The 27,268-nt window shown below is 48.6% G+C and overlaps 2 protein-coding genes across 7 annotated transcripts in view; both read right to left on the bottom strand.

Annotated features, from left to right (window-relative positions):
• The window catches only part of ITGB4 (integrin subunit beta 4), a 33,361-nt gene extending 28,751 nt beyond the window's left edge, over positions 1-4,610 (bottom strand). For 2 of the 4 annotated variants that reach the window (XM_081271157.1, XM_081271158.1), the window contains exons 1-2: positions 4,193-4,607; positions 1,091-1,179 (exon numbers count right to left, since the gene is read on the bottom strand). In XM_081271157.1, coding sequence (XP_081127283.1) covers positions 1,091-1,169 — 79 coding nt within the window. In that variant the 5' untranslated portion in view covers positions 1,170-1,179; positions 4,193-4,607. Of the gene's footprint in view, positions 1-1,090; positions 1,180-4,192 lie in introns of all 4 variants that reach the window. The other 2 variants (XM_081271155.1, XM_081271156.1) reach the window with 2 other exon arrangements.
• Positions 4,611-9,831: 5,221 nt separating this feature from the next.
• Positions 9,832-27,268, bottom strand: part of SAP30BP (SAP30 binding protein) — a 44,234-nt gene continuing 26,797 nt past the window's right edge. Inside the window, exons 5-13 of one of the 3 annotated variants that reach the window (XR_014019310.1) lie at positions 21,213-21,301; positions 18,596-18,687; positions 17,733-17,793; positions 17,223-17,274; positions 15,826-15,884; positions 14,921-14,998; positions 14,524-14,608; positions 13,998-14,331; positions 9,832-10,408 (exon numbers count right to left, since the gene is read on the bottom strand). Coding sequence is in view for 2 of the 3 variants with exons in the window: in XM_081270919.1 (XP_081127045.1) it covers positions 14,150-14,331; positions 14,524-14,608; positions 14,921-14,998; positions 15,826-15,884; positions 17,223-17,274; positions 17,733-17,793; positions 18,596-18,687; positions 21,213-21,301 (698 nt within the window). In the remaining variant the exon portion in view is untranslated. Of the gene's footprint in view, positions 10,409-11,223; positions 14,332-14,523; positions 14,609-14,920; positions 14,999-15,825; positions 15,885-17,222; positions 17,275-17,732; positions 17,794-18,595; positions 18,688-21,212; positions 21,302-27,268 lie in introns of those variants that run through there. The other 2 variants (XM_081270919.1, XM_081270920.1) reach the window with 2 other exon arrangements.

Below are 27,268 nucleotides of genomic sequence, written 5' to 3'. Positions count from 1 at the left end.
CCAGTTCTGTCAAGTTTATCACCTAACACAGAACCCAACACACAGTAGGTCCTCAGTAAGGAAAACTCCAGAGTTCTCCCAAAGGGCATTGAGGTTCCCCTTGGGTCTCTTCAGTTAGAAAACACTGAGGCCTACTACGTGCACCCATGTATATAGTGGATGGTCTCCTGGACTCCAGGCTACGGTGTGTTGGTCAATGTTGGTCAGTGTTCAACATTGAACATTGTTGAACATTGGGAGGAACATTGTTGAACAGGGAGAGGAAGCCCTGACTTGCTGTTTGCCAATTCTATGGTGTAAGTGTTCCTATCTCGGTCTATTTCAAGCTTATTTCAAGCTATCAATACAACCTCAACTGACAGGGAAAATTTATTTGTGCATTTATTTATTTATTTTTTGGTACTGGGGATTAAACTCAGTGGTACTCAACCACTGAGCCACGTTCCCAGCCCTTTTTTATATTTTATTTAGAGACAGGGTCTCAACTGAGTTGCTGAGGGCCTCGCTAAATTACTTTGAACTCGCAATCCTCCTGTCTCAGCCTCCCCAGCTGCTGGGATTACAGGCATGTGTCACTGCGCCCTGCTGGTGTATTTATTTTTGAGATGGGGGCTTGTGTGAGATGGGGTTTCACTATGTGGCCCAGGCTGACTCTGAATTCCTGGGCTCGAGTGATCCTCCTACCTCAGCCTTCCAGGGAGCTGGGGCTACGGGGGCCACCCATAGACCTGGCTTAATGGGGGAAGTTTGATTGGCAGGGGATGGCTCGCATCATTTGCCAACGGGAACACTCAGACAACGGGTGATATTTAGCAGTCTCTCTCCCTGAAATCCCTGGGAAACCTCAGCTCCAGCAGGGAGCCCAGTTCCTCCTCGGAGCAGGCAGCTCTTCTCTCCTCTACAGGCTCCTTTCCCTCAGTGCCAGGCCACCCAGCAGGGCTCACGACTCTCTCTGATGCAGGGCACAAAGCCTCAAGTTCTCCAGGCCTGGAGGGGCGCAGTGGTCAGCTGTTGGACAGCCAAGAGTCTGGAGAGGCCCCATGAGCGGTGCTCCTCCCCCAGAGGGGGCTGCAGGACCGTGTAGACTCACCTGTACTCCCAGGAAAGCCGACACTCAGTAGAGCTGCCAGCAGCAGCCTGACCCACGGATTGGGATGTGGCCCTGCCATCTTCTTCCTCCTACAAAACCACAACAATGGACACATGACACCTCTTCATCCTTGTTTGGTGCCTTCAGTGCATTGGATCTCCATCATAGCTCCTCAGAGGAGGCAAGACCACCCCAAAGTGCAGGTGTGGAAATTGAGGCTCTTAGAGCTGTTGTGATCACCAAAGGCCTAGGGATGTCACTCCCATCTTCTCCACTGCCCCCTTCATGCACAGAAAGGTTCTCTCTGGGCTTTAAGACTTTGGGCTCCAAGCTTATGCCCGTGCCAGGTTTCTTGGTACTGGTCTCCCCAAGAGCAGGGCAGGGCTTATTCTGCCTTTGTTCTTCAGTGGGCCTGGTCAGGCTTGGCAAGGACAGGGTCACCCAATAAAGAAGCCCTCCTTAGGATGGATCTACCCTTTGCCCCCTCTGTTCTGGCTCAGGAACAGAAGAGGAGCCCTTCCCAGTATCTGGGGCCAGGGATAGGGTGAGACGGGGCTTTCTCTACATTGCCGAGCTCTGAGCTGGCTGCTGACCCATCAGAGTGGGGTCAAAGCTCCCCTTTTAAAAATTATTTGTTTTTAGGTGTGCATAGACACAATATCTTTATTTTACGTATCTATTTATTTAATTTCTGGATACTGGATATTGAACTCAGAACTGGGTACTCAATCACAGAGCCACTTACCCAGCCCTATTTTGATTTTTATTTAGAGATAGGGTCTCACTGAGATGCTCAGCGCCTCACTGTTGCTGAGGCTGGCTCACGATCCTCCTGTCTCAGCCCCCTAAGCTGCTGGGATTACAGGCGTATGCCACTGCACATGTCTTATGTGTTTATTTTCATGTGGTGCTGAGGATCCAACCCAGTCCTCATGCATGCAAGGTGGCTAGTGCTCTACCACTGAGTTACAGCCAGCCCACAGGTCTAAGCCCTTTTGCCCTTCCAAATACCTCCCCTGGCCTCAGAGTTGACTTGTCAGGACCCCTGAACAGTGTAACCCCACTATTAAACTATCTCAACTCATCAGTGACCTTCAGGGTAGGCTCAGGCATCCAAAGGCCTGAATAGTAGCCTGAAGTTTTGGGAAGGAAAGAAGCTAGCCATATGAACACTTGGGCCTGCAGAACAGAGGACAAAGGCCAGGGCCACACCTCTTTCTCTAGGGTCAGATCTCCCAGGGGCCCAGAGGACACCATGCCCACTTACCCTCCTTGAATCCCTTCTCAGCCCTCCTCTTGTGGGGCAGGGGCAGCCCCAGGGCATGGGGGGCGAGGGGGGGGACTAAAGCCCCTGCAGTGCTGCAGAGGCCCTTCAGGTAAACTGCAGGAAGGCACTGCCCCCCCCCCCAAGGCACAGCAGCTCCAGGCAGAGCTGCTGGGGAGGTGCCGCCCTACCAGGGTAGTGGCTCAGAAGGGAGCCCTGAGTCAGCCGGGATATGATTTCTTGCGGCCTCGGGGTATAGGCACCACACCCACATGCTAAACAATACAGGCTTCGGCCTCAGCCTCCCTGGGGCACCACTACACAGGCAGGTACAGGCACTGGAGGCCCAAGCCCAGCCTGCACTCACCCACCACGTGTCCACAGACCTGGCACACAGGGCTGACTTACACCAGCAACATGCACCCAGCACTTCATCTACAGGATCGCTGTCGAATCTACCCGGGACCCCAGAGGGAGAGGCTTGCATGTGCCCATTTCTGAGGCCATAGATGAGGCACAAAAGGTGGCAGCGCTTCCCTCGGGGCCCAGGCAGTGCAGACCTCACACTGATCCTCCATGTTATACTCAGAGACTATAAAATGGCAGTCGGGGGTTAGGCACTGTTTTGTTTGACTCAACTTGCATTTAAAAAATTTTTAAAGTAGTTGCCAATTGTGGAAACAAGGAGATTTCACGTAAGTTAGGATCATGGGTTTATTGAACTACATGGCCATGGCAAGCAGGGCCCATCACGCAGGGTACTGCTCTACAGGCCACCCCGGGGCCCAGTACTGCTGGGACTTCCTGTATGAGCTCTGTCCATGGAGTATAGGGCTGCCCCCCTGAATGGAGTACACTGCAGAAGCACAGGCTTAGAGTCTCCAGTGCCTCTTCTTCCTCCTGTCCATGGGACCACCCAAGCAGCCTGTTGTTGCCCACCATAGCTCTTCAGTCTGGAGGGCCTAGGCCTTCACCCTTAGAAGCCTGGGGGTCCTGGGAAATCAGGGCTAAGGAGACAGACACCCCTTCCCTGCTGACCCTGCAGCTATCCTCCCTCTCTTCCAACCCCCCTTGAAGACTCAGCCTTCACTTCCAGCTCTCTAGGGGAGAGCAACAGCCATGCCACCCCAGCCCCCTCCTTGTACTCAGGGTGTGGCAAGGCTGTGAGGGAGGAGAAGAACCCTGTCCCTGTCCGTGGGAGAAATCTGGAGCCCCTGAACCACAGTGACAGCCCAAAAGCCACCCCAGAGGCTGTGGGGAAGAGGTTTATGAGGGTGGCACGACCCCAGGGCTGCTGGGTGAGGTCAGGAGAGCTGCCCAGAGGAAAGACATCTGCAGCCGACTTTGGGAAGAGAGCAGGCAGGTGGCAGGCCAAGAGGAGGAAAGTCAGGGACTCCCCACACCCCGAAGGAACAGGGAGGGCGACTGCCTCTCAGCGCGCCTGCTTTCCCACTCTCTCTGCAAACCCTAGAGGGGTGCAACCCAGAGGCCTGCCAGCCGGGGGCTTCTGTCCACCTATTTCGCACATCCATCCAATTCCCTCCTCTAGCGGAAGATCTGCTGGCCACCATCCTTCTCCAGTTGCCCCTACCCTTTGCTCCTGGCAGTGCCTTGGGCACACTCGGGCCGCCGGCACCTGCCCTGGGCAGCTTGGGCAGAGAGAACCAGGGTCTGCCAGACTTCAGGGAGGAGAAGGGGAAATAAAAGTTCAGCAGCTCCTCAGCGCGATCGCCCGGGATGGGGTGGGCACTCACTTTCTCCCGGACAGCCCCGGCGCCCCTGCCCTCCCGCCCAGCGCCTGGGTTCCGGCGCCTGCCCCGGGGGCCGACTGCACCTACCTCGGCGCTACCTTGCGCCCTCCGCGCCTGGCCAGGCTCAGCGGTCGGGCTGGGGCGTCTGGGGCCGAGACTGTCGGGAGGGCGGCGGTGGCGGGGAGAGAGGGGCGCGCTTTATGGGGCGGCGGCGCAGGTGGGAAGGAGGCGCTGGTGAGTCAGGCGGGCCGCATTCCTGCGCGCAGCGCGCACCTGTCGGGGCAGGAGTCGCTGTGACCGCTGCCGCCAGGCCCGCCCCCCGGAAAGGGCTGCGGCACCCGCGGCGCCGGCCCCGCGCCCAGAGCCCCGGCGGCGGGACCGGGGGAGGAGCCACCCGTCCTGCCGCGCGGCCCGGCCCGGCCTCTCCACCCCTCCGGCTCCCGGTGGGCGCCCGGGCTGCCCCGGCGGACGCGGCCTCTCAGCCGCAAGCTCGGACGGGCGCCCTCCTCCCAGACCCTGGGCAGTGAGCCACGGCCCCGACGGCCGCCAGGGGAGCGCACCGCCCTCCCTTCTCCCGGTGCCAGCGCGAGGGATGGGCCCAGGGATTGGTGCAGCCGGTCGGGAGACCTGGACCCCAAGTCCCTGCTCTGCTATTCACTGGGTCCCCCAGATGTGTCCAGAGCGAGCGTGGAGCAAGGGCTGGGTCCTTGTGCCTCCTCCAGGCAATTACTTAAATCCCCTTAAAGTGTGAATAATAGAGGCCAGCAAGAGGCCAGCATTGCCTGGCATGGGGTAGCATGGGCTGTCACAAATCTGACGTCTCTAGTGATTGTCCATATATATGTCCCTCTAGTGATAATCTTTTGAGGCTGGTTACCAGGAGCACGTGTTCAACGCTGAGAGTGCCAGGGCCTCCAAGACCCCAACTGTCTATATTTTTCTGCCAGACAGCAGGGACTGCTGGCACCTGCTTCCCTAAAGCCTGTGGCTTCACAGGTCTCAGATCTAAAACCCCTTTATCACTGATCTACATTCCCAGTCTTTTATTTACCATTTTCCCCCATAGAGTCTTGCTAAATTGCTGGGGTTATAGATGTGGGTCAACGCACCTGGCTGATTTATCCTTATTAAATTTTATTTTGTTCATTTTATTTATTTATGTTATGCTGGGGATTGAACCCAGTACCTTGTATATGCTAGGCAAGCGCTCTACCACTGAGCTACAACCCCAGCCCTGATTTACCCTTATTCTTGAAGACACTGTGCTGATGTCACATGTTCCCTGGAGCCTCTCTTGACCTCCCCACACCCTGGGTTGGGTCATGTGTCCCCATAGTTTGGGGGGAATGCCTTTATTTATTGGGGTTGGTACTGGCAATTGAACCCAGGGGCTCTTAACCCTTGAGCCACATCCCCAGCCTTTATTTTTTATTTTGAGACAAGTTCTCACTAAGTTACCTAGGGTCTCAGTAAGTTGCTGAGGCTGGCTTTGAACTTGGGATCCTCCTGCCTCAGCCTCAGGAGAGTCTGGCCATGCAATCACCCTGGGATTACAGGCCTGTGATACCTGCCCAAGTATTTATTATTATTTTTTTTACTCTCTTAATCATTTTTTGTAGTTATAGGTAAACAGAATGCTTTTGTTTATTTTTATGTGGTGCTAAGGATCAAACCCAGTGCCTTACACATGCTAGGTAAGCACTCTACCACTGAGCTACGACCCCAGCACATAGTATTTATTTTTAATGTGTGCTGGGGATCGAATCCAGGGCCTGGTGCATGCTAAGCATGCACTCTACCACTGAACTGCACTCTCAGCCCAGCTTGTGGCTTTTTCATGCATTTGCCATGTTGTTTTGAAATGACTGTACCCCTCAAGATCAGATGCTCCCTGGCACCTAGCACAGTGCTTGGAACATAGCAGGTACTCAATAAAAGCGTAGTTGAACTGTATGGGACTGTCAACCTCCCTGAACCTCAGCTATGAACAGATCCATGTGCTGCCAGCTCCCAGCGGGATTGAGGAAATGCTTGTTGCAAATGCATGAGCCACAGTCACCATCCTTGTGCATCACCTGCCTTGCCAGGTTATCTTGAGAACTGTTCTGCACAGGCAAGGTGCTCAGAGAGGGCTGGCTCCTGGAATATGGGAACACTGTGGAAGGAGCCCCAGTGTGGCTGTAGCACTCATGTCTGTATGTACCAGGCCAGCACAGTGCCCTCCCTGTGGATGTGAGCCTCTCTATCAGGCATCCAATCACCCTGGAAAATAGGAGAACAGAGCAGTGGCTCAGAGCAGCCAAACTCAGCCTGGCCAAGGGGCCTGTGTCTACCAGCATCCTCCATTGGAGGCTGGGGTGCATATACATCCCACTGTAGGTGGGGGACTGAGGCATCTTCTTAGAGAAGAGGACCCAGGCCCAGAGATGGCAATGCCCCAGACTCCATGGGGCTCAGTAGCCCTTTCATTTTCCTGCCAAACCCTTCTGAAAATGCCTTTGGGGCTGGAGCCCTACCCTGTAGCAGCTGAGTGTCATGAGATATCCACTCTGGGGCAGTTTTGGTAGGATGGGCCATGAGGTTCTTCAGGCTTCTTGGAGTGCAGGGATTCATTACCTGGAGCTGAACGTGAACTTGTGGTCAGGGAAGGTCCACGGGCCATCTGAGATTGTGTGAAAAATTCATGGTATATTTGATATAGGAATATGAGTTTGTGAGAAGGGGATGCTGAGCTTACATTGGATTCCCAAATAGGTCACAGACCCACAAAACGTTAAGAATCATTCACTATATGACCTGCTAATTTTGTTGTAGTGTGGTACTAGGGGTTGAACCTAAGACTTCACATATGTTTGGCAAGTGCTCTACCACTGAGCTGCATCCCCAGCCTCCTCCTACATGTTAATTTTATAAAAATGAAATAAAACTCCACTGACTCATTCTACAGCCTTAGGGCCAGAGTGGGGGCTTCCCTCTCAAGGCTCTACAAGATAAGCAGGTGAGGCCTCTGGAATACAACAAATACCACAAATCCTCGCTACTGCTACTGCCAACTCCCCTGTGGACTCCAGTAGGCCAGAGTTGTTGTCATTAGTTCAGTCACTTGTTTATTTTACACGCATTTAATAACTTCCCAGGCCACGTGGTGGGAAGACCATGCTGAATGAAACACACTGCCCTTTCCTTTTGTGGAGCCTGCAGTTTGAACCATGGGTCTCCAGGGATGTGCTAGGCTTGCTAATGTACATCACCTATTGGTAGAGGGGATAGTCACTGAGTTTGTTTTCTCCACAGAGGTATGGGCTTGCTCACTAGGCCCTTCTTTCATTTATGAATGTATGTATTTATGTACTGATTTATTTGCTGGGCTGGGGATGGAACCTTGAACATGGGCCTTGAACATGCTAGGCAAGTGCTCTACCACTAACCTGCAATCCTAGCCCCTATAGGCCTCCTTGGGAGTTCTGATTCCTTAACTTTTTACTTTGAGTATTTTTCAATCATACAAAAATATTGAAAGTTACAAAAATCAATTTTATTTTATTTTTTTTAAGAGAGTGAGAGAGGAGAGAGAGAGAGAGAGAGAGAGAGAGAGAGAGAGAGAGAGAGAGAGAGAGAATTTTTAATATTTTTATTTTTTAGTTCTCGGCGGACACAACATCTTTGTTGGTATGTGGTGCTGAGGATCGAACCCGGGCGCACGCACACCAGGCGAGCGCGCTACCGCTTGAGCCACATCCCCAGCCCTCAATTTTATTTTTACCACCTGGATTCAAGAGTGACATTTGCCACATTTGCTGTAAAAATATATTCATTACAGGTTCATATATTTTTTTTAAATATTTATTTTTTAGGTACAGATGGACACAACACAATGCCTTTATTTTTATGTGGTGCTGAGGATCGAACCCGGGTCTCACCCGTGCTCTACCGCTGAGCCACAATCCCAGCCCACAGGTTCATATTTTTAATTTGGATTTAAGTTGTATATATCCTGACATTTCATCTTTCCACACTCTAGAACAGCCTCTAGAACCCTCTAGAACAGCCCAAAACATCACACAAGCTCAAGAACTGTGATATCACCTAATGAAGTTAACCATGACATATCTATTAAATAATTTGGGGCTTGCTGCACCCAATGGCACGATTGTAATCCCATGGACTCAGGAGGCTGAGGCAGGAAGATCGCAATTTTCAGACTAGCCTCAGTAACTTAGCAAGATCCTGTCTCAAATAAAAAGGAAAAAGGGCTGGGCATGTAGCTCAATGGTAAAGCACCCCTGGATTCAATCCCCAGTGGTGTGGGGCTGGGGAGTCTATGACAGTCCATATTTAAATTTTCATAGCAGTCCCCAAATGTCAATTATGTTTCCTTCTGAATCTGAGCCCAATTCATATCGAATTGCATTTGATCATCTCATTTTTACTTTAGTCTTCCCACCCTGATCCCCACACCGACATTTTAGAGAGATGCCCGTGGCCCTGCAGAATGCTCTGTCTGGATTGTTTCCTCAAGGTTGTTGTTGGACTTGTTCTCTTATCCTTCTGCAAAAGGGAGGTTGGGCCTAAAGGTCCAATTGGATTTGAGTCACATATTTTCGACAAGGTTGGTCATAGGTGGTAGTGTGTGTTTTGCCAGTAGCACCTGCCTCTCTATTAGGGATGCTGAAGTCAGTCATCAGGGTAAGAGAGTGATGGCCCTAACTTCCAGTGGGATAATACCCTTTTTCACTTTGTGATTAACAGTTATCTAGAAGAGGGTAATAGTGCTTTGTCACCCTGCACATTGCTCAAACATTTCTGAATGTTTTAGCACCCCTTGGTGACTGGCCTGAAGTATTTCTTTACAGTTACAAAATGACTATTTTCTGTTTTTACTTTCCTATATTTAATAGGTTCTTTTTTTCTTCTTCCTTCCTTCTTTTCTTTCTGATACTGGGGTTTGATTCCAGGGCTTCATGTGCTTTACTACTGAGCAACATCCTCAATCCTTTTTTTCATATATATATAAATAAATAAATATATGTAGTTGTCAATAGACCTTTATTTATTTGTATATGGTGCTGAGAATCGAACCCAGGGCCTCACATATGCTAGGCAAGCGCTCTACCACTGAATCATAACCCCAGGCCATCCCCAATCCTTTTTTTACATTTTATTTTAAGACAGGGTCCTGCTAAGTTGCTGAAGTTCTAACTTGCACTCCTCCTGCTTCAGCCTCCCAAGGAGCTGGAATTACAAGCCACCACGCCTAGTGCCCAGCACCATGCTATGTATGTTTTTGTCACATAATGTAAAATTTCCCATCTTAACTTTCTTTTATTGCTTCTGAGGATTGAACCCAGGGGTGCTTAACCACTGAGCGACATCCTCAGTTCTTTTTTATATTTTGAGACAGGGTCTCACTAAGTTGTTTAGGGTGTAAGTTGCTGAGACTGGTGTTGAACTTGTAATCCTCTTGTTTTACCCTCCAGAGCCATTAGGATTACATGCATCACCTCCACTGGCTTATTTCCTTTTTAATAATAAAACTTATATTAACTTCTTTTTTTTAAAGAGAGAGTGAGAGAGGAGAGAGAGAGAGAATTTTTAATATTTTATTTTTTAGTTCTCGGCTGACACATCGTTGTTTGTATGTGGTGCTGAGGATCGAACCCGGGCCGCACGCATGCCAGGTGAGCGTGCTACCGCTTGAGCCACATCTCCAGCCCCAACTTATATTAACTTTATTTGAACTTTTTTTTTTTTTTTTTTTTTTGTCATGCTGGGGATGGAACTAGGACCTGAACATGCTAGGCAAGCACTCTACCACTAAGTTACGTCCCCAGCCCTTTTTGTTTCTTAGACAGGCCTGTTAGCCTTGAGCTCCTGAACTCAAGTGATCCTGACTAGATGGAACCACAGGTGTGCCACCACACCTGACTTGGGCAGTTCTCGTTAACTTTTGGAGGGTCGCCATACTGTTTTCCATAGCAGTTGTACCATTTCACAATGCCATCCACATTAGACTAGGGGCAATTCTTTTCAGTGTCAATTTCTGAGTAAGGAATTAACGTTAAACTCTGATGGTGGCAAATACATTTTTCTTCCAAATATGAATGAATGGATCTCTATTTACCCAGTTTATAGTCCATTGCAGTCATTTTTTCTTAATGTTCACATTAACCACATTTGATCAATGAGAAATATCTTCAAAACAGTTCCGTTGACCTTTTGAAATACTTGAAATACTGCTTTCTGGAACAAAGTGCTCCATCCAGACCCACTTAGATTTTGACTCATCCGTTTCTCCAAGGAGCCCTGTGGGGAATCAAGATCTGGGTGTTACACATGTGTATTGCTACTGGGGTTTCTACATTCCTTTAATAGACAGAAACAGATTAAAAATAATGAGTTCACATTGATATTTCCAATTCAAGTTTAACATTTCTTTCTTTCTTTTTGGTGCTAGGGATTGAACCCACCCAGAGTCAATGCACTACCAGTGAGCTATATACCCAGCCCTGATATCTTTTATTCTTGTATTGCTTTTCTCTATAACACTGTTCTACATCTTGCCTCTCCTTAAGATCACTGCAAATCTGTCCATGGAAATCTTCCTCATTCTTATTTACAGCTCAATAACCTTTTTTTTTTAATTACTATAGTCAGGTGAGGTGACACCCATCTGTAACATCTGCAATCCCATTACCAGGGAAGCAGAAGGAGAATCATAAGTTCAAGGCCAAGCTAGGCAATTTAGTGAGATCCTGTCTCAAAATAAAATTTTAAAAGTGTATGTCTGTGTGCAGAGGTGGAGGGAGCTGATATGTAGCTCAAGTGGTAGAGCACCCTGAAGTTCAAGCCCCAGCACCATAAAACCAAACTTTTTTTTTTTTTTTGGTACTGGGGATTGAACCCAGGGGCACTGGACCACTGAGCCACAACCTCAGCCCTTTTTATTTTTTAAAATTTTTTTTTTAATTTTAATATTTATTTTTTAGTTATCGGCGGACACAACATCTTTGTTTGTATGTGGTGCTGAGGATCGAACCCGGGCCGCGCACATGCCAGACAGGCACGCTACCGCTTGAGCCACATCCCCAGCCCCCCAGCCCTTTTTATATTTTATTTAGAGACAGGGCTTCACTAAGTTTCTGAGGCTGCTTTGAATTTATGATCCTCTTGCCTCAGCCTCCTGAGCTTTGGGATTACAGGCATGTACCACAGTGGTTGGTAAAACCAAACTTTTACCCATACTTTCAAACATATGAGAGCCAGGTATGATGACATGTGCCTGTATTCTCAGCTATTTGGAAGGCTGAGGCAGGATTGCTTAGGCCCAGTAGTTTGGGGCCAGCCTGGGCAACATAGTGAGATCCTGTCTCCAAAATCAAAACAAGCACAAAATGAAAGAACAATGAGCCCCCTATTCCTATGGCTGAGCCTCTGGGATTGCCAGCACACAATCTACAGTAGTCCTTTGGAATTAAACCCATACAAGAATTGCTGTGAACATGGGCATGGAGGGTCACTCGAGTCTAGTGACCACAACTTTGGATGACCACTAATTAATCCCTCCTTCCATTCCTCCACTACATCACTGACTGAAGTCCTTATTTCAGGCACATGGGACATTGTTTCTTGTAACTACCTTCTTTGCTTGCAGTAACTAGGACACCAGTGGTCTCAGCCCACTGTTATGTGGGCAGAAGTCACAGGCAGAGAAACACTTCTGAGAGCACTGAGAAAGGAGTGAGCAGCTGCGGGGAGTGAAGTCAGGAAGGGGTATGAAACCTGAGATCCATTTTGGAGGTGCTCCATGTGCAGAGGCTCAGCAGGGAAAGCACAAGGTGAGGGAGCTGCCCAAGCACAGTGGGTGGGGCGTAGAGAGGTGGGAAGCTGGTGGCTTGGCATGCCATGCTCAAGTCTAGACCCTGCTGTGCAGCATGTAACATGGCAAGAGCTGGAGTATAGCAAGGGGCCTCTGCTGGATGACCGGAGCTTGGACGGGAGTGGGGAGACTGAGGCAGCACTACCAGGCCAGAACAGTGTGGTGTGAGGGACAAGAGCCTGAACAGAGGCAGCAATAAAGGGGATGGAGGAGGAGCTTCTGAAGTCACCCACATGGTGTGAGGGACTGCGCAGATTCCTAGTGCACAGTGGTGAGACCTGCATGGATCATGATGTCATTGCTCAACACAGGAAAGGGGTGGGGGCAGAGTGAATTTTCCCTGTGAGATCAGAAGTCACCTTAGTCGCTAGTAGCAGGGACACCCGGTATCCCCAGACACCATCCTCAGTGGGAATAAAGGTGGGCAGGCACCCTTTTATACTAACCTGTTATTCTGAGGATTAAGACTTAGCCAACTTACTCGGTTTCTAGGAAGTGGAACAGCACTCTCAGCTTGGGGCTGCCAACTCAGCTGTGTCCACTGCCCAGGCCCCCACTGCACGGTCACTGCTGCTCCAACTGGGCAGCTCAATGGCAGGGCTAGGGGCAGACTGGCCTCAGCCTACTTCCCGCTCTATCAAAGAGCCCTTAAAGGGGAGGTGGCCTTGCTGCCAACTCCCCAGACCCTGGCTGATTTCATCATTTTTAGGGTTTGCTTCTCTCCTAGGTCAATAGTGAAAATAAAATGTATTGGCAAACAGCAGACATTTTCCAAGTACTTTACAGTTTAGAAAACTTTTCCTTCAATGATTCCTCCAAACCTCTGTATGAAGCTTTATTGCTGTGATTTGACAGAAGAGTGGCATACAGACCACAGGACTTGCTTTAGGCAAGGACGCCAGACCAGTGGATGCCCACTGTACTTGGCACTCTGTTTCCCTGCTGCACTGCCTTCTACTAGACCTCCTGGTATCCTTGGCTATGGGGGAACCCCCAGAGCCTGGGAGCAAGGGGGCCTTTACAAAGACCCTCTTAGGATGAGCAGGCAGCAGCAATTCCCCCAGGGTGGCCAAGTCCCAAGGAGAAGATGGGGCAAGAGTGACTATTTTTATTTTGGCGACATTAGGGATAGTTTGTCATATTCCCCAGATCACATAACAGTACCAGGCATCAATTTCAAGACCACCTTTCTCAGTCTGTGCCGGGCCCATGGAATCCACAGCTTTTCACAGCCCGGCTTCCTTCTTTGACACTCAGCGCTTCCCCTGGACCAGAGCTGCCAGAGAGCTCAAAGGCAAACTGCCCCCTCCACTCTCAGGCTGCTGGTGGTTGGGAAACCCATTTTGGCCCAAGAGAAGCTGGTCAGCCATTGGTGTTGCCCAGGGACTGCTGCTGGGCAGAGATAACAACAGAGGAAGGGCGGGGTGGCAGCAGCTCTCCCAAGAGCAGTGCTTTCACATAAACAATGAACTGCTGCCGGCCAGAGCAGGAGGTGATTCATCTCCCCAACTGCGGATCTCGCTGGCTGCGCCTGCTGGGCACTAAGGGACTAGGCGGCCTTGGCCAGGTGCCCATACCAACCCCTTCTGGTGCACATTGGGGATCTCACCCCAGCCTTTCTGGTACCTAGCCTAATTCTGAAAGCCTGGGCATGTCCTAGAAGCGGACTGTAGAGTGCTCAATCGCACCAAGACAGCCGAGGTCTGCTCTTGCTTAAGAACCAGAGGCCTCACTCTCCTCCCTGGGGCCACACCTGACCATGCCAAGAGGCAGACAGTGGGAACAATCAGTGACTTACTGGGGCACCCCTCTGAGCAGTGATACAGGCTTCCATCACCCCACTATCAATCCTTAGGCAATCAATAATCATGAATAAGAAGATGGAGGGAGCATTTGAGCTTCACATTTGCCTGCAAACAAACCGTGGGAGAGGCCAGTGTACCCCAGATGCTGGGACAGAAGAACACGACACTTTTAATTGGGTGAGACCCCAAAGTGGTATGTGGACAGACAGACCCTATCTGCTGTATCCTTTGCCTCTGCTACAATGTCCTTCTGGTTGGAATGCCACACAGAGGCTCCTCTCAGATGGCACCTTGGGAGCAGGTCCAAGTCCTGAAATATACAGCAGCCACTAGGCTGCACAGTCAAGCCCTGGCATGGCTCTGTCACTGCTTGGCCTTCTTCACGATGGTGCCCACAGCAGAGATGACTGTGGTCTTGGAGCCGCTGGCGCTGGTGGTGACAGTGACTACCGCTGGCAGGGTGGCAGTGGTGGTGAGAATGGTGGGCTGCGCTATTGTCGTCACTGGGATGGCAGAGTCCCACTTGCTCTTTCTCTTTTGGGCATCTGGAGATAATGCAGAAGAGGAATCAGGATAAAGACCAACCAAAAGCAGAGCACTCCATGCCCCCAGGGCAGGAATGCAAAGGCCTTGGTCCAAGAAGCCCCAGGTGGCCAGTAGGTGCCCTAGACGAGCCCAGGAAACCCTTGCTAGACTGGTGTGGGCAGTCCGGGTAGAGCTGGGCCAAGCCATCCTACCTGCGACGGCTGTGCTGGCAGTGGTTGTGGTGGTAGCTGTGGCATTGGTGGTGGTGCCTTTCTTGGTGCCCGTCACAAACTCAATCTGGATGGGGGGAGAGAGGAGGATAAGGCCAATGCAGAGCTATGTGCCTACTTCCTGTGCCATCCGTCTGCTCCAGGGGGACAGGAATTTGGCAGTACACAAAGAGGCATTGAAAGTCACCTCAGCTATGAGCATCTGGGGAGGGAGAGGTGCCTGGAAACAGCCCGAAGGGACTTTCACCACTCTTCAAAGAGCTTTCCCAGCAGACAGCAGTCCCTCCCGGCATCACAGGATTGCGCATGCCCGGCACCCCTGCCCACCACCCCACCTCACATGCCCAGAACCGGTTGGCCAGGCCCCTCCTCCTCACACCCAGGAGGCGGTGCCCGCCCGCACAGGGGAAGGACAGCTCCGGTCCCCAGGCGCTGCAGACACGTCCCTGCAATAAGCCTGGGGTTTGGAAGGGAGAGGGAAAGAGAGAGAAGGGAGATTCAATCAAGGGTTAAGAATGAGAAACCAGATTATCCCCTCACACCAGCTCCCACCAGCCAGGGCCTTGAGAGGGCCACCAGTGCGTCCAGGCCCTGCAACCCCTCTGCTTGGGGGTGAGGGGAGTATCCTGGGGGTCGCAGCTGCCGTGAGGCTGACCAGGTCTAACCAGACGTGGGAGGAGCCAGTGTCTGATGCCCAGCTTTCTCTCTTGGAGACTCTGGTTATAAAGGCACAGTGTCCAAAGGATGATGCTTTAGTCTCAGAGCTAAATTGATGCTTATGAAGAACCCACACCACACTACTGGGAAGAAGCAGTACTCAGGATTCTAAAATAAGGGTTCACCTGGCTGTCAGACATGGGACTTACAAGGAAGCACCCAAGCAGGCTGCTGAGGTCAGTTTTGCAGGGCAAGAAATGCAATGGCTGGAGCAGGCTAGGGTGCCTACACTCTCAGAAGGAAATACTTCCCTCCATCCAAGTCAGGGAGGGCACTGATGACCCAATGACCCACGAGAGACAAGCTACCTGAACTTTGAAGTTGGGAGAGCGTAATATCTGAACTACAAGACATCAAGAATGGAACAGTGGGAGGCTTCTAAAAGCCACGTCAGAGGCTGGGCCACAGCCTGCTTGGTGCAGAAGGGCAGGCCTAGGCTCTCAGAGCCTCAGCAGGTGACAAGTGTGGAAAAGGGTGGGCGTGGGAGATGGGGACTCTCAGCTTATCCATCAGGACCCGAATACCCACTGCTTGCCTTTCTGATCCTGCAGGTCTGTAACCACTTACTTTGGTTCGCTCCTTTTTGGCCTTTTCCAATTTGTCCATTTCAATCTTCTGGGCCTTGGCTAGAAGAGACAAGATGGTGTTACAAGGAACCCTATGAGCAGCTTTGGCCTGTGGAGCCTAATCCCCTCACTGCTCGGGGCACTGTATTCTTTTTGATGATTTTAAGGCCTTTGTGGGCTTAGAATTCTTTTGCATTAGGTGAAATGAAATGCCAGCCCTTAGTCAATTTAGAGCAGGGGCCTCAAAACAAGGGCCTGAAGGCTGCATATCCTGTTGGGAAGGGTTAGTTACTCCTGAGCTCCAGGGACTGTTGGGTTTGGGAATGTGGGGACTATCTTCCTACTGACAAAGAAAAGCTGCAATTATGGAATTTTATACAAAATGTTGGCAACTAATTCAAATTAAGAAAAGAAAAAATTTGTGTGGGGAAAACAAAATATATGTATAGGCCAGGAACTGGACCATGGGCTGTTGGCTTAAGACCTGTAGCTTGAAGGCTACCCTTTGAAATCCCCCTGGCCTTAGAATACAATTCCCCAGCCTGCCTGGAGCATTCTGCCCGCATCTGCCTGGCTCCTACACCTCTCCAAACCTTAGCTGCAACATGGCTTCCTTGGCAGGGTCTTCCTAACCCTTTAGCCAGGTGAGGTGACCCTGATTACCAAACCTTCCCCAAACCCCCTTGGGTCCCCCTGCCCCCCCCCCCCCCCCCCCGTACTGGGGATTGAATCCAGGGGCACTCTACCACTGAGCTACACTCCCAGTCCTAATTTTTTGAGATAGGGTATTGTTGAGTTGCTCATGCTGGCCCTGAAGTTGTGATACTCTGTCTTGAGCCTGATAAGTTGCTGGGACTACAGGTGTGTGCCACTACACCCAACACTCTCTCCTCATCTTAATACCCATCAGTGCTGGAATTACTGGTTTCACTATCTTCCTTGCTATATTTAAGTCATTGTGTGTGTGTGCGCATGCGTGAATGTGCGAGCACGCATGTGGGGTACTGGAAACCAAAGACCTCACATATGCTAGGGAATTGCTCTACTTCTGAACTATGTCTCCAGCACTTAAAAAAAAAAAAAATATTTAAAAGTTTTGAGAGGGTCGTGCTAAGTTGCCCAGACCTGTCTTGAACTTTTGGTCCTTTTGCCTCAGTCTCTCAAGTAGCTAGAATTAACAGGTATATGCCCCCATGCCTGACTTAAATATTTAAGTCTTGTAAGTTACAGATGGGGTCTGTCTTATTCAAGACTGAATCAACAGCCCCTTGGATGTGGCCTGACATAGAGGAGACCCTGAAACATGTGTGGCTTGGATCCTGGATGATTGACTGGATGGCTGAATGGCTGAAAAGATGGGTGGATGGACGAGTGGTGGGTAGATGGAAAGCAGGTTACCTAACGCCTCATAGTAGGAATCCTCAGACCAGCCATGGGGGTCAAACATATCCTGAAAAAGAAAAGATCAAGATGCAATCAGCAGAGACCACCAGGTAACAATGATTTGAAGAGTCTTTCCATGGACCTTTTTGGCCTGGAGCCCCCTGTCCTCTTGACAGCACAGGAGCTGGCATGATTCCCAGCCATGGGTAGCCAGAAAAAGCTCAGAAAAGAAAAGAACATGGGAGTGGCAAAGTTCTTGGCTCAGTAACACCACCACCAGCTGGCCGATAGGAACAACAAGCATATACTTGGGTTCTAAGTGGTTAGAGACGAGGTCTGTTGCTGGCTTTTCTTTGTTAAACTATTTCAGAATAGAAACTCAAAAACAACAGAGATGGGGCCTGTCCTCTTCAACCCATAGTGCTGCTACATGGACCTTTCTGTGGCTCTAGGTCAAATACAGTGGAGCAAACACAGAGTCCTGGGAACCCTCTTCACCCTCGAGCTGCAAAGTGTAGGACGCACCTTTGGGTAGTTGGTGCCCAGCTCATCAATGGCACAGAACTGGATCAGTTTCTCATAGATGCTGAAAAGAAAACAGCCTCATCAGTGAGCAGGCACTGGTCCAGGTCTACAGGGCAATGAAACCACTAGTCCCTGGGGCTAAGATAAGAGCGGAAACTCTTAAGGCCAGTTATATTGTTCTAAGCAAGCTTCCTAATGGGGGGCCTGACCTCCTGGCTCTGGCTTTCTACCTTCTCTGGGAGATGGAAATGTAGCTGGGGCAAGCACCAGAAGTGAGATGTCAGCTATGCTGTGTCTAATCCAGATGTCTCTAACCTTCAGTCTGTATGGCTGGGTTGAGTCCACCACACTCAGGCCCATGCAGGGGCCAGAACAGGTCCCACTGTCACACACCACCTTCTTCCTGGGTTTGTCACTAGCCAGAACACTAGATGGACTAAGACCTAGATATACCTGTCCCTAAAACCTCTCATCTGTATGCAAAACCAACTTTTTAGAGTTGGAAGAAGAGTAACTCCCTTATTGAACAGATGAGGAAACCAAAGCCTTGAGAAGTTATGTGCTATAGGAGCAGAGGAGTGACAAGAAACCAGCCAGGTCTCCCTGCATCAGCCCAGGACTCTTGGCTGCTATTCTGTAGGCTGGTTTCTATGCTTAGTTTGGATCTAATTGGTAAAGCTCCACCTGGTTTAGACAGCTGGCTATGTGTCACAGGCACTTAGAATAAGGAGAATCTGGGAGACGGCCCTTTTTGCTCAAGAGGGATCAAGGCTGCCTCTCCTCAGCCCTTCCTAGGCGCATTCCTGGTTCCCCCATCTAACACCAGTGACTCAAACTTACCTGCAAGCTCATGGGAAACTCACCTAGGGTTCCGAAATTCTTTCTTCCTTTGGATGATGTAATTCATATCCATTCCCTCCTTTATCTTTCGCTCATAAAGCTTCTGGATCTTGTCCTATGAACAGGAACAGAAGGACATATGACAGAAGACCACCCACCCACAATCCAGTCTGTGGCATAAACACAAGAGCCCCAGGAAGCCCAACTCCAGCCACATTCTCCTTTTCCACCCAGCCTTTAAAGAGCAGAGCTGCCCACAGGCAAGAAAAACCAAGATGGGTCTGTTTTCATTGCTGATTTCTCCCAACCTTCTCTGGATGGCCAGTACAGTGAGGAGTAAAGATCAAGGTGGAGAAGGAACAGAGAAGAAAAGAAACAAACTCCTGACTGGTTATCAGCTCTCAAATCACTATAAGAAGAGTTTAAGGTGTTAGCTGTTTTTACATGATTTATGTTTGGTATTAGGGGTTGAATCCACAGACGCTATCACTGAGCCATATCTCAGCCCTTTTTAATTTTTATTTTGAGACAAGATCTCACTAAGTTACCAAGGCTGGAAACTTGCAATCCTCCTGCCTCACTTCCAAAGTTGCTGTGATTATAGAAGTGTACCACCATGCCTGGTTGGTTTAAAATTCCAACAGAAGGTTAAGTCCTCAGCAAAACTGTGAATTGCAACCAATAGACCTGTGACCTTTTCAAGGCAGGAGTAGAATGTCTTGGAGTGGTCTCACAAACTTCCTAGAATTTTCTTTCTTTTTCAATGCTGGGGATTGTGCATGCTAGGCAAGCATATTCCCACTGAACTAAACCCTCAGCCTTAGCAAGTCTTATGTGAGGCACTCACAAGTGGCTGGGTCATGTCAGTTTGTCAAGGGTCACAATCAAGGGTTAAGAGCTCATGTCATTTTGACCAAAATGCTCACACAGATCCCTGACCTACTCTCAATGGGACACAGGAGAACTACCTGGCTGGGATCCAGGCTAACCTACTGGGCCAGTAATATGCTATCCTCAGGATGGGGGTCCTGCCTGGCCCCTGTGGCATATGGTATCAGTGCTGCCCAGTGACAATGAAGAGTTCTTTGAAAGTGTGTTGTTATCTAGGAAGGTGGGTAAGATCTAATTCAAGATCAAACTGCAGCATCCCCTCACTTGGCAGTTAAATATACAGATTCTCCAGAAGGAAAACATTTGGGCACCCTTCCCCTGCAAGAGGAGGTGGGGGCAGGGCTGGAGGTCCCAAGTGATACTCTTTAGGATGGACATGTCAGGAGAGGTGGCCTACTCGCCTGGTCAGAAGGCAAATTTTTCTGCCGAGATGGACCTGAAGAAGCACTGAAAGATTTGTAATCCATTTAACTACCAGGGAAGAGAGAAGCTGAGAGCGACAAGCTGCTTCCCTCAATGGGTTCTCATCAAGGGCAGTGGAAGGAGGCCTTACATAGAAGGCTGGCAGCTTTCGGTGAACTTATCATATAGCTGACTTGGTTGGGTTTCCAGGCCCATCAATCAAATGGGTTCTGCTACCTCAGGTGAACTAAACCATTTGCTCAAATGCCATGGTTTCTACCCAAGGGAGGATTGAATGAGGAGGAACATTTTGAATTTGAGGGCTGAATGGCTATCTGGCTCTGTCTGGCAGATCTTTGGAATTGTCCTTACAGGCTAGAGCCCATTTTCTGCCATGGAGGATGACTTGATCCTGAGGGTGCTGGGAAACAGACAACTCAGCAAAGGGAGGAAACTTCCGTGAAAGGAAGACAAGCTGCACTGTACCCCAGCCCTGACTCTAGTCCTCCCCTGGTCTGCTGCATTCTTCAACCCCACTCCCATTAGTCATCCATCCGTTTGGGTGGTGCCAGGGGCTTGCTGAGTAGCCAGAGGCACTGAGCAGAAGCTGCAGGATCAAAGGCAAAGCAGGTGAACCAGGGCCACAATTGCACAGCCTTGGGCATCGGGCCTATTATTAGTTACAAGGTCCCACTCACAGCAGAGGGACAAAGAGAAGCCACAGTATAGTCTGAAATCCAGAAGTCTTGCCAGCCAAGGAGCAACTGCATGAACAGTTTCCACCACTAGGGATTTCAAGGCCAAAGGTAGGCAATAAATGGCTGAAATCTGAATTTAGGAATGAGGACAGGAATGTTATGCCATATAAATGCTGTACTTTTGGCTGAAGGTGTAGCTCAGTGGTAGAGTGCTAGATGTGCCAGTGGTTGATGTGTGAGGCCCTAGGTTCCATTTCCAGTACCGCAGGAAAATAAAAAGTATAAATGCTATTTTCACATTAGCATAATTTACTTTACAGTCTGATATGTCCTTATTTTGTCAACACAGTTTTTTTACCACTGGGTCAACTGCGTGCAGGGAAATGTGCATAGGCCTTGCTGAAGGTAGGCTAGTACAATATCAGGTGCCATGAACTATGGGTGCCAATTCCTGAGATCTGGCTAGCTAGAGATAACCAGGATTGTAGCTCCTGATCATGTGGCAGCCTATTTATTCATTTATTTACTTTTTGTGGTGCTGGAAATTAAACCCAGGACCTTGGTCCCTTTTCCCTGCTATGGCCCCACCAGGTAACTAACCCATACCACTTCATCCATATTGGCCTCAGCAGCCAGGCCCTGTGCTTACTTGTAAATGATTAGAACACCTGCCAGGGGGTTCTGGTGGGATCTTGATTTCATCAGGCGACATGTTCCGGACCCTTTCGGAAAAGGAGGCTGTTGAGAAATTAGAGGGAAAGATTCTATAGGTGAGGGTATTAGGACAGGGGACAGAGATAACATTTTATATGCTGCGTTTTTATGTTTTCAGGAAGGGATAAATGCTGTGAAAATGGTAAAACAGCTGGGTAGGGTAGCATATGCCTATAATCCCAGTGACTCCAGAGGCTGAGGTAGGAAGAATGAAAATTTGAGGCCAGCTTCAGTTTTACTCAGTGAGACCCTGTCTCAAAATAAAATATAAAAAGGGTTAGGGATTTAGCTTAGTGGTAGAGCTCTCCTGGGTTCACACCCAATACTGGGGAGGTGAGGAGAAAAAAAAGAAACAAACAATAAAATAGGGTATTCTGTTGTCACCTGAGCTGATCAGGAGCCAGACACATGTAAACCTGGGAGAAGAGAAATTTAGGTAGAAGGTCTAGATGAAAAACATGTATTACCAAGTCCTAGTAGTTAACTTTTTCTCTTTTTTGTGGAGTAGTACTGGGGATTAAATCTAGGGCTTCAAGCTTGCTAAGCAAGTGCTCCTATCACTGAGCTACATCCCCAGCCACCCCATCCTCCTTTTTTTGAGACAGGGTCTCACTAAACTGCTTAGGCTGGCCTTGAACTTGTGATCCTCCTACCTCAGCCTCCTAAGACAGATTACAGGTGTACACTACAGGGCCTGGTTCCCACTGGTTAACTTTTTTTTTTTTTAATATTTTAGTTATGGATGGACACAAAACCTTTATATAATTTTTTTTTCCATGTGGTGCTGAGGATCAAACCCAGTGCCTAACCCCAGCCCCTCATTGGTTAACGTTAAAAAAAAAATTTTTTTTTCAGTCGTTGATGGACCTTTATTTTATTCATTTATTTATATGTGGTAGTGCTCTACCACTGAGTCACAACCCCAGCCCCCACTGGTTAACTTTTTTTAAAAATATTTTTCCCTTAGTTGTCGACAGATCTTTATTTTATTTATACATGGTACTGAGAATCGAACCCAGTGCCTCACACATGCAAGGCAAGTGCATTACCAGTGAGCTACAGTCCTAGCCCCTGGTTAAATTTTAAGAAAAGAATATGCCCAGTGCTGTGCTGGGAAATGTTTAACAACCAGCTGGGGGAGAGGGATCCTTAGCATTTGCTGATTCCCATGGTGTAAATTTCCTTTCTGTGGCCAATTTCAGGCTACCAATGTGAAGTTAGTGAACACATGGTTGGGAGGAACATGCAAGTCAACTCACTGTGCATTGGCTCCAGCCTCCCACTGCGTAGTCTCTAAAACACCTCTACTAGAACTCTAGAAATCAGAGTTGCTCAGTATCAGCCTTCTTGTCTTGGGCTGACCTGCCTAGGGAGAAACTGTATTCAGGGTTCCTGAGATTTGGAGTTCTAAGAGTCTAAAACTACTTATGCATAAGGACACTTTTTAAAAAAATTACCTGTTGATGATTGGCTTATGGTCTTTTTCTTGGCCCAACTCATTTTGGGGAACAAAAGGCCTGATTCTGACATTAAAACCACAACCCCCAAGGGACGACTCCCTCAGAGATTTGCTGCTGCCCACCCAAGCCTCCCACTCAAGCCTCGCCCTCTCTTCTCACTCCCTTCCCTGTAGGCTCTGGCCACTCTGGTGACCACAGTCCTGCTCTGGATCACTCAAACAATGCACTGTTTGTTGTAAAATTCTGCCTGTGCTCTTTAAAACATTCCTTCATGAAAAGGACCATACAATGAGCAAATAGCAGGCAGAACAGGGCGGGCAGGAGGAAGGGAAAGAATGAACAAGCTACCACCAATAACATCCAACAAATACTTTCTGAGGACCTACTGTGTGTGCCAGATCCTCCGGCTAACTCATTTCTTTATTTCTTCCTTTTGTGGTACTGGAGATTGAACCCAGGACTACTTTCGCACGGAACACTGTCCCCAGTCCTTTTTTAATTTTTGAGATAGTGTCTCTCTAAGTTGCTGAGGCTGACCTAGAACATGTAATCCTCCTGTCTCAGCCTCCTGAAAAGCTAGAATTACAGGGGTGCAAAACTAACCTATTTCTTAGACCACTTATCTGCTCTAAGAAATGGGTTAGCTTTGCACCCCTGTAATTCTAGGGGGAACAAGTGGTCTCCTGGACTGTGGAGACTGGCCTAGAACAGCCTTCTGGGTCTCCTCTCCCAAGGCTAGGATAATATTATTTTTGTATCGGGAGTGAATCCAGAGGCACTTAACCACTGAACCACATCCCCAGCACTATTTTATATTTTTTATTTAGAGACAGGGTTTCAATGAGTTACTTAAGGCCTTGCTAAGTTGCTAAGGCCAGTTTTGAACTTGCAATCCTCCTGCCTCAGCCTCCAGAGCTGCTGGGATTACAGGCATGCAACACCGTGTCTGGTTATTATTATTATTTTTTAAAAAGACAAGCTCTCACTATGTTGTGGAGGCCTTGTTGTAGAAGCCTTGAGCTTCTGGATTCAAGTGACCTCAGCTTCCTAAGTAGCTGGGACTACGAGCCTGCCACCTGTACTACTTAGGCTAGAAACAAACTCTCCAGACTTGTCAGTCTAGCTGTTGGGATTCCAGCCTGCTCACCCTACAAACACCTTAAGGCTGGGGGTCAAGCCCAGAGCATTCCTGCTTTTTTTTTTTAAGGTACTGATCTAGAGATTGACCCCAGGGTCTCACATGTAATAGGCAGGTGCTCTACCACTGAGCCATATCCCTAGTTTTTTTGAATTTGGTACCAGGGATTGAACCCAGGGGCACTTTACCACTGAACAACATACTCAGCCCTTTTTATATATTTTATTTGGAGAGAGGGTCTCATTCAATTATTTAGGGCCTAAGTTGCCAAGGCTGGCTCGGAACTTGCAATCCTCCTGACTCAGTCTCCTGAACCACTGGGATTAGAGAAGTACCACGGCACCTGGCTTGAATTTTATTTTAATACAGGGTTTCATTAGGTTGTCCAGGCTGGCCTTGAAATGAGATCTTCTTACTTCAACCTCCTAAGTAGCGAGATTATAGGTTTGAACCACCATGCCTGGCCAGGGAACTCTTATAACACGATTACACATGCTGACTTTTACTGTTATCAATGGATTTTTGCTGGACACACTCCAAGGGCAGAGTACTGGCTTGTTATTTTGAGGAGGGGCAAGAGGACAGAGATTGGGTGACTCATAGATCAAAGGTCCTGCTGTGGCCTGAGTTTCCACAAGGGGACTATGTGATTCTCTCGGCCCAGCACCTTCCTTCTGCCTCCTGATTCCTCAAGCAAGGGTAACACTCTGCTCTGGCTGGGATTCAAGCCTCATCCTGACTTTCTCCTTCCTCTCAGCCCTGGGATGAGCAGAAGTTCTAGACATGAGCTCAAAAAGGCTGCAGAGGCCAGTTGAGAGTGGAAGCAGCTGGGAAGAGCTGGTCCTCAGATTTCATGAACATCGTCAACAAAAGCAAGGAGGCCTTGGCAGGCACTGGACACAGAAACAAGGAAGGTTAAGTTCTTCCCAAGACTAGAGCCACAATGTGACAATGTGTGCATGTGACAGGGAGACAAAGAATGCCCTTTGGCATTTGCCAGGAAAGTCTTTTAGAAAAACAGGGTGTGACACTGTTGCCACAGCAACCCCACCAACCTCCAGGGTGCAAATGGTAGATAGCATGACAAAAGGGAAACCCCTCTGAGCTCTGGGCTACAAACAAGAATTACTAGGAAGTAACTGACAATAAAGGGACAAACTTGGGAAAACAAAAGTTATCCCACGGATTTTAGAAGCAATTTTTCAGTGATTCTCTTTCCTAAGTTCCAGAATGAATCCAATAAAAATGACATCCACTCTGTGCATCTTGTTACAAGCAGCCAGAACTCTAAACCATCTTCCCAGGAAATACATTTAGCAGTGTGTCCTCAGACACTCAGGACAACAACCACATGTGTGGCTGCTGCCTGGGTCTTCTGGGGACAGTCTGGGAGGGCAGCTGCAACTTAGGATTTAAGGAGCCTGCATCAGCACACATCACCCCTGGGGCCTGCCCATGTCAGAAAACATCCCCAGTATCCATAGCTGCCAGTGCAGGGAGCAAGCAGAGTAGCAAGACTGGGAGACCTGAGGATGTCTGCAGGGTGTTATGGGGGGCTACAAGCAGGAGGTGGGGGGGATATTTCCAGTTCATGATTGGCATGGAGAACTCACTGGGGGTGTCACTCCAGTACCTCTGTTTCTGGCACCTATGGAGCAATGGTGGGGCCCCTGGTGGGTATGGACAGCTCTGTCAGGAGTTACGGTACTAGAGACACCTCACCTATGAATTGGACTCTCAGCTTTCTTGATTGCTTTTTTAAAGGTAGGGCTGTCTACATGTTTGAAAATGTTTCCTACATCTAGTGAGCAACATTGAGTCCTGATATCTAGAGGAGTTAAGTTCAGGTACAGGAGCCAAGTTCAGCAGAGGAGCTGACAATCATGGCATCATGGATGGAATCTACTCTCCACTAAACTAAAAGTTGTCCAAGCTTGCATGCTCAGTGAAGAGATGACCTAGCTACTCCTTAATGAGAAGTGGTGAGACAGTTCAAAACTATGCGGCATTTGTGTCCTCGGTGGGTGAATGGATACACAAACAACTGTAGTATACCTTACAAGCATGTTCCTTAGCAATAAAAAGAAGTAAACGATGGATATGCTCAACGACATGGATGAATCTCAGAAGCATCAAGACAAATAAAGGAAGCCAGGGCTGGGGATGTGGCTCAAGCGGTAGCGCGCTCGCCTGGCATGCATGCGCCCCAAGTTCGATCCTCAGCACCACATACAAACAAAGATATTGTGTCTGCCGAAAACTAAACAATAAATATTAAAAATATAAAAAAAAAAAAAATAAAGGAAGCCAGTCAGGAAAACTATGATCTATTTGTATTAGCAGTTCTCAACTGGGGGTGATTCTGCACCTTTGGAGATAACATTTTGCCACCACAATTGGGGAAGAAGGAGAGAATGCTCCTGGCATTTAGTGGGTAGAAACTAATGCCGTGCTAAATATCCTAAATGCACAGGATGCCCCCATGACAGGGAGTGATCCAGCCCAAAACATCAATAAATTCTGATTTATATGAAATTCTAGGGGGCTGGGGATGTGGCTCAAGCGGTAGCATGTTCGCCTGGCATGCATACGGCTTGGGTTCGATCCTCAGCACCACATACAAACAAAGATGCTGTGTCCCCCGAAAACTAAAAAATAAATATTAAAAAATCTCTCTCTTAAAAAAAAATGAAATTCTAAAATAGACAGAACTTCCAAAGAGAGTGGATCACTTCTCGCCTGAAGCCAGGGGAAGAAATGGTCTGCAAATAGTGGTGGTGCATAAGGGAACATTTTGGAGGGATGGAAACATCCTGTCTTGTGAAGGTGGAGGGGATAATACAACTATACACAGCTGTCAAAATTCATCAAATGGCACAATTAAAACCAGTGAATTTTACTTTGAAAATTATAAAATAAACCTCAACAAAGCTCCTTTATTTTTTTGGGAGGGGGTTACTGGTGATGGAATCCAGGAGTGATTTACCACTGAAGTTATTATGTTCTAGGCCTTTAAATTTTTTATTTAAGACAGGGTCTCATCAACTTACTAAGGGTCTCGTTAAGTTGCCCAGGCTGGCTTCGAAGTTGTCCAAGCTTGCATCAGATTGTGACTCTTCTGCTCAGCCTCCCAAGTTGCTTCAAATACTGTCTTTTCCACCTTGCCCAGTTCAACCAAACTATTTTTATTTTTTCATTATTTATTTATTTGGTACTGGAGATTGAACCAGAGGTGCTTTACTATTGAGCTACATTCCCAGTTCATTACTTTTTTGGTAACAGGGATTGAACCCAATCCTTTTTATTTTTTATTTTGAGATTGGGTCTCACTAAATTGCTTGGAGCCTTACTAAATTGCTGAGGCTGGCTTTGAACTTGTGATCTTCCTGCCTC

Source organism: Spermophilus citellus, assembly GCF_964194105.1.
Source record: "Spermophilus citellus genome assembly, chromosome: 17".
In the NCBI taxonomy this organism is placed as follows: domain Eukaryota; kingdom Metazoa; phylum Chordata; class Mammalia; order Rodentia; family Sciuridae; genus Spermophilus; species Spermophilus citellus.
The sequence above is the reverse complement of the archived record's forward strand: the minus strand, read 5'-3'. Positions and strand labels throughout refer to the sequence as shown.